This window comes from Centroberyx affinis, unplaced genomic scaffold (assembly GCF_046629955.1).
Source record: "Centroberyx affinis isolate AG114_WGS23_722 - 3 ecotype Tasmania unplaced genomic scaffold, CSIRO-AGI_Caff_v1 ptg001406l_1, whole genome shotgun sequence".
NCBI classification, from domain to species: Eukaryota; Metazoa; Chordata; class Actinopteri; order Beryciformes; family Berycidae; genus Centroberyx; species Centroberyx affinis.
Window position 1 is genome coordinate 244 of NW_027279887.1, and position 11,931 is coordinate 12,174.

The 11,931-nt window shown below is 40.8% G+C and overlaps 1 protein-coding gene across 1 annotated transcript; it reads right to left on the reverse strand.

Annotated features, from left to right (window-relative positions):
• Positions 1 to 438: 438 nt before the first annotated feature.
• On the reverse strand, positions 439 to 9,730 carry slc37a2 (solute carrier family 37 member 2; the record flags this gene model as incomplete). Its single annotated transcript, XM_071526348.1, has 9 exons — positions 9,108 to 9,730; positions 7,787 to 7,868; positions 6,595 to 6,685; positions 6,061 to 6,139; positions 5,821 to 5,956; positions 4,236 to 4,312; positions 3,115 to 3,281; positions 683 to 720; positions 439 to 591 (listed from the first exon to the last, which is right to left on the reverse strand). Coding segments are annotated over exons 1-9 (882 nt in total), but the record flags the coding sequence as incomplete, so codon positions are not given.
• Between the last annotated feature and the right edge of the window lie 2,201 nt (positions 9,731 to 11,931).

The following is an 11,931-nucleotide window of genomic DNA, read 5'->3' on the forward strand; positions in this document are numbered from 1 at the left end:
CTCCTCCAAGTTGTATGTTCTCTGTATCAGTGGTTCTCAACGTGGGGTCCGGGGACCACCAGGGGTCCTTGAGGGGGTTCCAGGAGGTCCCCAGCAAATTGATGAATTGTTAAACTTCACCATTATTTCATTTACAAGAACTTATAAAATGTAAAAGAATGACTATTTTGATCATGTTTCACTGTTATCTCTCAACCTACAACACAAAGAGTCATTGAATTCTGGACAAAATCATATCTAACAATAAAAAATATTCTTAGATTTGGGTCCGAGAGACAAAATCTCATCAAATGGGGGTCCGTGTCCCTAATGTGGACTAAATTAGGGGTCCTTGATATGAAAAAGGTTGAGAATCACTGCTCTGTATTATGTGTGTTGAATAAAAAATCTGTTAAAAAAAAAAAAAAAAAGATGGAATTAACAGTTGTTCCCACTCACAGGTATACTGAGAGCTCCACAGAAGCTGATGGCCTCTGTGTGGTCCTCAACAGCCTCCGGAGGCTCGCTGATCGCAGAGGCACTGCTGAAGATCTCCTCGATGTTGGAGGAGTTTTGCGCCTGAGGCTCCTTCTCACCGCTCTCCTGATCACACTAACACACATAAACACACACACACACAGAGTTATGGCCATCATGCCACGGGGTGAATGGGAAACCTGAATGTGGCTCTGATGTAACTCACATGGTGCTGAGGAGGTGTGCAGTTGACGTCCTCGGGTTCTGGGAAGGAGGAAAACAACGGGACTTTCTTTAGAACAATTTAGAAATTTAAGACAAACTCGGACAATCAACAACTAAGATGTGCGATCTGGAAGAGAACTTTTTTTGTCAAGTTTATTTAGAGCACTTAGATAGAAATAGATGCAGGGTTCCTACACATTTTCAATTAAAAAATTCCATACTTTTTCCAGACCTTGATTTGTTTTCAAGATTTTGTCTGGTGTTCAATATGATTTACGCAGATAGACATCTTGCCCCTGCTAACTAGGTCATATCACTGTATAGATGAAGATTGTTCTTCACAGTGACAAATATCAGAATATGTGAGATGATTGGCAGGGTTCCTACACGGTTTCCTTTTTAAAATTCCATATTTTTCCCAGACCCTATGTTCTTGACCGGATTTGATTTTGGTGGGTATTTGATATAATGCATGCTGACAGCGGCTGGGTAATAAGAGCGTCCCTCTATCTGAACATTATTCTTCACATCAACAAAAACTGTGGACTCAAAGTGGCTCTACAACAACATAAAAGCTAGAATTATGTGTGTATCGGACCTGAACCGCAACATTTTCCATACTTTTTCCAGACATTTTTTTCAAATTCCCAAACTATTCAAGACCTGGAAATGATAAAATTCATTTTTAATACTTTTCCAGACTTTCCAGACCTGCGTAGGAACCCTGTAGATGGGTTTGCCATTAAGTGTTTCCCGAAAAACAAGGGACGCAAAAGAGATCAAAGGAGTATAACAAAAAACTCAAAGCAACAGGACAGAGCTTGTGTGTGTGTGTGTGTGTGTGTGTGTGTGTGTGTGTGTGTGTGTGACAGGCAATATCAGGACAGCCTGCAGGAGAAGTAAGTGAATGGCAGACTGCAGGTGAGTGTTGTAGACTGTGCTGAGTAAATGAGTCTTAAGTCTGTATTTAACTATTGAGACAGTGTCTGATTCCCTGATAAAGGCATGAAGCTCATTACAGAGGTAGAAGCTATAGGAGAAGGCTCTGCACCCGGTGGGATTCTGTAATCAGTTTATGCAATTAGCCTACAGGGTGCCAGTGAAAGAGACCAAGACCAGAGTAATATATTTGTGTTTTCTGGTTCGGAGAAGTACTCAAGCTGCTGAGTGTGACATGAGTGTGATATTGCTTTGATGTGGTTGTCAAAGGAGAATCTGAATCAAAGATGATACCAAGATTCAGTGGTGGAAAGTGACTAAGTACACTTACTCAAGTACTGTACTTAAGTCCAATTTTGAGATACTTGTACTTTACTTGAGTATTACCATTTGATGCTACTTTATACTTCCATTCCACTACATTTCAGAGGGAAATATTGTACTTTCTACTCCACTACATTTATTTGACAGCTTTAGTTACTTTTCAGATGGAGATTTGACACAATGGATAATATAACAAGCTTTTAAAATACAACACATTGTTAAAGATGAAACCAGTGGTTTCCAACCTTTTTGGCTTTTGACGTCTTACAAAAAGCAGTGTGTAGTCGGGGTCACATTTCAGATGTCTATGAGTTGTTAACAGCTCCACCAAATAGTGATTTTTCCCTCTAAACCTCACATGGTTTCATTTCAATAAATGTTCAAATGATCCAATATTTCAGCAAAAATCAAAGATTAGAGAAAAAGTCCAAAAACTGAAAACAGATTTGTGTATCAGAACTTTGTTTTTTATTCTTTCCTCTCCCGTTAATCATCTCACGACCCCTCCGATTTATCTGGTGACCCTTTGGAGGGGCCCGACCCCTAGGCTGGGAACCACTGGACTAAACTAGCTAACTGTATATAAAGTAGTTCAAACTAGCTCCACCTCCAGCAGCTACAACAGTAACATGCTGCTTACACACTGATGCTTCAGTATTAATAATCTAATGATGTCATATATAATAAAATATCAGTCAGAGGGACCAAACCACTACTTTTACTTTAATACTTTAACTACATTTTGCTGCTAATACTTATGTACTTTTACTTAAGTAGGATTTTCCATGCAGGACTTTTACTTGTAATGGAGTATTTTTACATTGCTGTATTGATACTTTTACTTAAGTAAAGGATTTTTGACAGAATTCTTTACGGTAACAGTACAGCCATTGAAATTAAAGAGAGAGTGGGTGTGTCCGTGTGTATGTCTACTTATTTTATTTTTCTGCTCTTATGTGTTTTTATTCTTCTTGCATTTTTATGCTTGTCTTTTATTACCAATTTCTGTACTTTGGTACAAACGTGTTTTGTTTTTTAAAGCGCTAGGTAAATAAACTTGAACTTGATTCTTTTACTGTCAACATTAAGGCACTATTGAATTGCCTCTCGTAACTGGAGTGTGGTGGTGTGTATGTGCGCGCGTTATGAAGCAGGTGAAATGATACTGACTCTCAACCAGGAAGAAGAAACAAAGGACCCCAGTGGAGGCGATGATGAGGCCGGGGACGATGAAGGACATTCCCCAGGCCGAGGAGACGAAGACCCCCGCTATGAGGGAACCCAGGATGTTTCCCACCGAGGTGTGGGAATTCCAGACGCCCATGATGAACCCTCGCCTGATGACCGAAGCACAAGAACACAAGGGATGAGCAGATTTCTTTTCTTTTGCATGATGGCATGACAGCTGCCATCGAAAGTATCAAATCTGCAGTCTTAGATTTTCATCGACTTTTTGTAAGTAACCCACAGCCAGACGATAGCAAGAGATCCAAGCTGGAGGAAGGATTGTAATGTCTGTCTGTCCAAGACAAAACTAAAATCCTTGCTATTGGCCCACTCCACACCACTGCCAGACAAAGATCCTTGAACTCCATACATCAAGCTAGTGGTGGGGGGGGGTCAGTGCATTAGGGATGCACTGATCCAGTATCTGAGATCCACATCCAGTCTGATTTTTTGCCGCAGATTTACCTTCATAAACAAGATCTCTAAAGCAGCGGTTCTCAAGGTGGGGTCCGGGGACCACCAGGGGTCCTTGAGGGGGGTTCCAGGGGGTCCCCAGCAAATTGATGAATTGTTAAATTTCACCATTATTTCATTTACAAGAAGTGAACACAATTAGAGAATGTGGAAGAATGCCTGTTTCGATCATGCTTTCACTGTTATCTCTCTACCTACAATACAGATAGTCATGGAATTCTGGACAAAATCATATCTAACAATGGAAATATATACAGATTTGGGTCCGAGAGACAAAATCTCAACAAATGGGGGTCTGTGGCCCAAATGTGGACTAAATTAGGGGTCCTTGATATGAAAAAAGGTGAGAATCACTGCTCTAATGTGTTCTCATTTTGACCTTGAATAACATGACAACACACAAACCTGATCAAACATGTTTTCTACTTGTATCTAATTTCACTTTTGCATCATTGGGTAATCCCGGATCGTGCGTCTGCATGCGTTTGTGTGTGTGTGTGTGTGTGTGTGTGTGTGTGTGTCGGCCGACTACAAAAAGAAGTAACTGATACTGCATAATCAGCAATACTGAGTCCCAGTGCAGTACTCACTTCCCCTTTCCAAACCAGTTGCCCACACAGGCCACTACTGCCGGCCAGCCGGTCGTCTGCATCAGTCCGTTCATGGCCTGGGGAATGGAGGGAAAGAAGAGAGAATGTGAATTTAGTGTATTAAAGCCTCTTTTTCATCGCTATGAGGCAATACTACAAACAATAAATATAATATACATGAGCACACATCCTACAGAGAGTGAGAGAGTTAAGGAGGTCACTAGGCGGTGCTTTGTCACATTCCCACGCCCAAGCTTAAATAAGCCCTTGAGACAGTCATATGATGCTGATGTGAGTCATGTGATGTGTGAGTGGTGCCTGACTAAGCCTCCATGAGAACGTCTCATTTGATTTTTACAACTTGTTTCTCATCTATCTATTATATCTTTAAAGGAACAAGAAGTGACCAAAATGACCACAATATACACTGCCCATCAAAAGGTTGGACCCACCTGATGGAATGCACTTTTTTTTTTTTTTATGTTTTTCATCATCTTAAAGCCATTTTGATTTAAAGGCTTATGCTTAAATGCTTGAAATTAGTTTCTTAGACAAATATAAATAGTGATGCCTATGTATTACAATTTACAATTACAATTTACCCAATGTCTTTTTAAAGCCTACTGTACTCCACTCTATACAGCCCACCTGTGGTGCAGTTATAGTAAAGCAAAAATGATAACGCTTCAGGTGGCATTTAATGATGCATTCAGAATCTTGCTTAAGCTCCCAAGATGGACAAGTGCAAGTCATAATGTTTGTGACTAGCAATGTTCCCACCTTTCATTCTGTGCTGAGGAATTTCATGCATAAATTTATGTGTCGGCTAATTGATTCGAAAAATGTAATCATAATGGCTTTAACTGAGCCTACACAAAGTGACACAAGGTATTCCTCTTGTTTTTGGAAACATTGGAACAAATGTCTGTATGTGTTTTAATCACTTGTGGACTTGTGAATTGCCATGATCTTGTACATATTTCTGTGCTGTTTTGTCCTCGTATGGTACTTTTTTATATTTCTATTTCTTTGCTGATATGGACCTATGTGTCTGAAATAAAGTTAAACTGAAATTTCTTTCCAAAGCCTTTGCCTTTCCATCAAGGCAAAGGGCGGCTACTTTAAAGAATCTAAAATATAAGATAGTTTTGATGTGTTCAACACTTTTTTGGTCACTGCATAATTCCATTTGTGTTATTTCATAGTTTTGATGTCTTTACTATTATTCTAAAATGTGTAAAACAGTAAAATTAAGGAAAAATGTGGTGTCCCCAAACTTTTGACAGGCAGTGTATTTATAGAGAGTTGACAGGCTTGTTGATCAATACCAATGATTCAATGATTACATGGCCAGCTGCTGAGATTTCTGGCCCGTCAACAGCCAATCAGAGTTCCTTGTTTCCCTACGAATGTGATTTTACAATAGTTCCATCTGAATAAGCGCAACATTGACAAGAAGTGGATTACAGCCATTCCAAGCTTCCCAGTTCTCTCCAACTTTTATTTCAAAGACGCCTCGAAAAACGATGCTCGGAGAACAGCTGCATCTATCATTGGGGTCAACTGTAGCCTGTAAGGTCTGTACCTGGACAAAGGCGTAGTACCATATGGAGTGGATGTTCCAGTAGAAGCCGAGACCAAACAGACACGTGAAGAAACCACTCAGCAGCATCCCGACGCTCAGGTAGTAACGCAACGGCAGGCGCTCTCCAAATATCCCACTGGAAAAAACACAAAAATCATGATGTAAATGATGATGATTCAGCATAACAAACATTCAGACAAGTACACACGGTTTGCTCAGCCAACAGCAATGCATACAGACCTGAAAAACATGCCGATGGCATAAGCAACCAGGAAGGAGTTATCCAAGACCCCAAACAGTGTCTTGTAGTTGTCCTGGTCTACAGAGAGAAAACAGCATTTTTCAATTCAGGAATGTTAAATACATGTCTGCATTATTTTCTCATCGATGAGGCAAGCAAGTTGGCTAGAGATCATATCAAGTAAGGCAGTGGTTCTCAACGGGGGGTCCAGGGACCACCAGGGGTCCGTCAGGGGGTTCCAGGGGGTCCCCAGCAAATTGATAAAGTGTTAAACTTCACCGTTATTTAATTTACAAGAAGTTAACATGATTAGAGAATGTAGAAGAAAGACTATTTTTTATCATAATTTCACTGTTATCTCTCTGCCTACAATACAGACAGTCATGGAATTCTGGACAAAATTATATCTAACAATAAAAATATACAAAATAAATACAAAATCTCATCAAATGGGGGTCCATGGCCCTAATGTGTACTAAATTTGGGGTCCTTGATGTGAAAAAGGTTGAGAATCACAGAAGTAAAGGACTCACCGAAGGGTTGCCAGTCACACCAAGTAGCATTGTCGGTTACGTTAAGGTCTATTGGCCGGATGACTGTGGAACAGTTTCTGTGTAGCTCACTCTGAATATCAAAGAAAAAATAACATATAAGGATGCAGGTCAGTTGGCCTACGAGTCCAACAACCCAACCAAATATCTCATAGACATAGTAGAATCACAAAGATTTAGCTTTATTAATAGCTTTATTTATTTAGCTTTAAGATTTAACTCTGTCTGAAATGTTTAGAGCAATCATAAGAATATTGATTTTAGTTCAAATTCTGAAGTTAAACCACATCTTTGCGTCGCTGTCACAAAAAGTACCCATTTCAGGCTTTAGTATAGCAAAAGTGTGAGATTTTATGTAATTTATATATTTATTGAATTAGTGTGAGGGACATGTGATTAATAGGAAAATGTTGATTTCATTACAAATACATTTTATAATCATATTCAGACAGCTTCCACAATGTCCATAGCGGGGTTGAAGACTAATAGTGCCCATATCATAAAATAATGACCAACAATAATAGGGATTTGATGCCTGAGGTGGGAAAATGTGTGTTTCTGGAAGTTAAATATGTCCTTAATGTTATGGGGTGTGCAGAAAAGTAATACATTTTGGTAAAAAAATCTAAAAACGTCAAAGTCCAAATCGTACCGGTGTCGTGGAATGACTACAAAGCTGTTAATATTCAGAAAGTACCAAACAAAATTGAACTGCTATGGTATTAAGTCATTGGCTGATGTTTTAACATTGATATTGTGATACTTATATATATATATATATGTATATATATATAAACAGGGGCTATCGAGAAACTTGTGGGTGCAGCCACCTCACTAGAAATGTGTGTTTTTATGCCTGGTAGCATTTCAAAGCTATGAATTTATTACGACTACTGTTTGTTGACAGCCAAATAGGTCAAAGTGGGCATGGCTGTAACACCATGAAAGGCAAAGAAAAATACAATATAAATATTTAGCTCAGTTTTTAACCTACGATATCCATAATAGTAGGATAGCTACAATATTAATGGTTTGTGTTTGCCTGGTTCTTGGGCTAGTTTGCTAGCCTTGCTAGCTTGTTGGAGGCTAGTAGCAAAAGAAACATCAAGGTAAGTTAGTAACATTATTGAATAATGGGGATATATACATTTTCAGTCTTTTTTTTAACAGTCACCTTAACAATGCTGATGGGTTTCCGTGAAAGATGGTAGGCAGTGTAGAAGAGGAAGGTGAGGAAGAGGGTGAAGCTTCGATACCTGAAGAGGAGAAATTACACAAAGGTTTTAGCAACTTTTAGCAAATTTTAACAACGTATCCAGTTACAGCACATTTCTTGGCCATTAGTTAACTTTATATAAACTGTTCAGTAGTGTGTTAGAATCTGGTTGATTCAAAAATATGGCTTATTCATGCTATGCTTCATTTAAATTGAGCTTAATAAACATGTTGAACCTTTACGAGTTCACGTCACAATCTAGGAGGGAATAGCTTTGCTTTATAAGAAGAGCTTAAGAAGAATTTCATAGCAGCTATATGGCACATTCAACAACACTGACTCCATTATGTCAGCCTTCATTAGCTGTCCAGTATGTCATTTGTCACATAGCAGTGACAATGTGTTCATTTGAGCAAGCATTTCAATTAACTGTCATGCTTCATCCCTCTGAAGTTTCAGAAAGGAACAGGCAACAGGCTGAATGAAAATATTGAATATGCAACGATTGTATAAAAAAGTATTCAACAGCAAAATCGCATGTGGACAGCTTTGTCCTCCTTACATGCAACTTTCACATTTATGAATATTACTTTCTGTGGGTTCAAAGTTCTGCACATACGTTTGGAAGTAATTTCTGTCAATGCAAACTGTGGTTCTACTGGTTCGTCTGGTTCCACGATATAGGGAGAAGTTCAAGCCAAACTTTGACTTGCCTTGCTTATCACAAAGCTTTAGACCTTTTAAGAGTCCTGTAACCTGTCTGTAGAACTGCCTGTTATTCCCACAGTCTTCGTCCACCACAATACACCGTGGATGGGGGCAGAGAGCAGTGAAGAAGTTCGAAGAGTTGATATTTTATTGAAATAGTGCTGCTTGGCGAATCGTCTCTATGCCGAATGTTTTAATTCAGGTTCTACTACGTCCTTCTGCCCACCAAGCAAGCAAGCAAACATGGAAATGCCCGATTTTTAAGGCGTGAAGCTATCGTACAACAGAACCACGGGTCTTCTTTGGCAGAAAGCCTCAATGAGAACAAGCAGTAATTTGTTTGGAGTGATACTAAAATTCCGCAAAGTGAGTGAACTCGCTGCTGGGCTTATTGACCCCAATCTAAGTTCACAGAATGTGCGTTTATCGATGTGGCAAAGCCAATCATTTACACTGGAGAGATAAGAGACAAATTGACCAGAGCTGTTCCCTTAACCCTACCGCCAGCCTCTATAAGCTCTCTATATGAAAGCATGACGAACAATAGGAATCAACGATAATGGAAACTTACCAACTATCTCGAGAAAAAGACGTGATAAGTTGTATGCCGGGAGCCAGAGACGACCTCATCTTTGGTAAAAAAACTTGATAAAACTGGATTAAAAAACACTTAGAGTCTGACTTGAGACATGTCCACGAAGTAGGCTAGTAACCTAGTTAAGGTAAAGCCGGTAAAGCATCTGAGTTATAATACAGTTATAAAACAGTACGAGGAGAAACAGCCCTAAAACCAGACGGCAGCCGGGAAAAACAGCTGCATAGAAACGGGTTGTAGCCTGCTGATTACGGTCACACAGCGCTGGTTAGCCTGCGGCAATAAGACACAGTTGCTTGTTTTGTTTTTGTGCAAAATGTATCTCTGTGTCTGATAGAAGAATGAAGGCTATAGTAATGGAAGCAGCGGTCCTACAGCTTCCTGGTGAGGGAGAAAGTCCGTAAACATCCAGCAGATCTCCATACTGACTGGCTGCGTTTAAATACACCGGGCTGGAGAGCCAGCCTGCCCCTCTATACACTCATGACCGGTACCGATTACATATAAATTAGTATCCATTCTGAATAGACGAGTATTATTGTTATTATTATGATGATTATTCCAGTGGGTTTTCCAGACAGAGCCTCCCGGTGGACATGTGATCCTCCTCTCTGACGTCACGGGGGGACAGGAAACGGCATACTTCTGTATCGGTTTCCTTGACTACAAGGCAAGGCAAGTTTATTTATACAGCGCATTTCATACACATCGGCAATTATAGTACTTTACATAAATAAAAGTACTTTACATAAATAAAAGTACTTTACATAAATAAAAGAAAAATAAAGACATAAGTAATAAAAGATATAAAAAGTGAAAGTGCATTGAAATCGTTTTAAAAAGACAGTATTAAAATACATGATTTAATAGTTTATAAAGATGACTATTAAATAATGTCTAAATTACTACCTTAGTTAACATGAACACCAGACACAATGATTACCAGAGACATTAGTTAATTAAGGGTTAGTTAATGCTTATTAAGCATTATCTAACCCTTAACTTAGTGACCCTTATTGTAAAGTGTTACTGTATATAGTATTAAGTATGAAATATATATAAGTCAAAATATTAAGTATATTATAAGATATGTTATAAAAAATAGTATCAATAATTAAGACAGTTCAGTTCAGCAGTTTGTGAAAATATCGCATAGTACTGCACAGAGTCCGCACAGTCCAGAGAGTGAGTGTGCGTGTGTGTGTATGTGTGAGGGAGAGAGGGAGGGGGTAGGGGGGTGCTTACTATGAGTCCATGGGGGATGGCAGAGTCAGTGGGAGGCAGGGCGAGTGTTTGTGAGTCCCACTGCCATGGAGAAGAAGAAACTGTTCTTATGGTGTGAGGTTTTGGTCTTGATAGACCTCAACCTCTTACCAGAGGGAAGGGGTTCAAACAGATGCTGTCCAGGGTGGGAGGGGTCTGCCATAATCTTTCCTGCATGCCTTCTGGTCCTCGAGGTGTACAGGTCCTGAAGAGTTGGCAGACTGCAGCCGATGGTCTTCTCTGCAGACCGGATGATACCTGCCCTTGTCCTTGGCGGTGGCCCCAGCAAACCAGACGGTGATGGATGTGGTGAGGATGGACTCCATGATGGTTGTGTAGAATTGCACCATCATAGTCTGTGGCAGGTTGAATTTCTTCAGCTGCCACAGGAAGAACATCCTCTACTTGGCTTTCTTGTTGATCTCACAGATGTTGGGCTCCCACCTGAGGTGATGATCAATGGTGGTGCCAAGGAATCTGAATGCCTCCACTCTGTTTATTGCTGAGTCAGACAGGATGAGAGGGGTGGTTGGGGATGGGCTCCTCCTGAAGTCCACCACGATCTCAACAATCTTCAGTGTGTTGAGCTCTAGGTGGTTGAGCTGCACCAGAAGGCCAGGCGGTCAACCTCCCATCGGTAAGCTGACTCATCCTCATCAGAGATTAGTCCAATGAGAGTTGTGTCGTCAGCAAACTTCAGGAGCTTGACTGATTGATGACTGGAGGTGCAGGTGTTGGTGTATAGGGAGAAGAGAAGGGGGGAGAATGCGGAACGGAAGTCCACAAACAGGAGCCTGGCGTAGGTACCAGGGGAGTCCAGGTGCCGGAGGATGAAGTGCAGGGCCAGATTGGCTGCAGCGTCTAGAGACCTGTTGGCTCTATAGGCGAACTGCAGTGGGTCCAGGAGGGGGTCTGTGATGACCTTGAGGTAGGAGAGCATGAGTTGCTCGAAGGTCTTCATGACCACGGAGGTCAAGGCAACTGGTCATTGAGTCCTGTGATTCTCTGCTTTTTGAGAACGGGAATGATGGTGGAAGATTTAAAGCAGGTGGGGACACTGCATGATTCCAGTTAGCTTAATCCTCTTCGTCCCTGGTGGGACATAAGGCTTCGACGATCTGCCTCCATCTAGACCTGTCTTGTGCTGCATCATGCTGTGCCTCACCCCATTTTAGGTCCATCTCCTTTAACTCAGCTGTCACTGTTTGCCGCCAGGTTGTTTTAGGCCGGCCCTGCTTCCTTTTCCCTGGTGAAGTCCATCTTAGTGCAACCTTAGGATCTTTTGGTCCATTCTGAAGACATGCCCTAGCCATCGAATTTGGCGGTGTTTGATCTCCAGCACCACACTGTTGCACTTAGTCATCTTGTATAGCTGTTCATTTGAGATCTTCTCAGGCCAGAAGACGCGCCAGATTTTCCCGAGGCATCCATTGTGGAAGGCATCAATCTTTTTCATGTCACGTGTTGTCACTCGCCACTCTCATGATTCCAGTGACAGGTTGAAAATGCCAGTGAACACTGGAGACAGCTGGTCTGC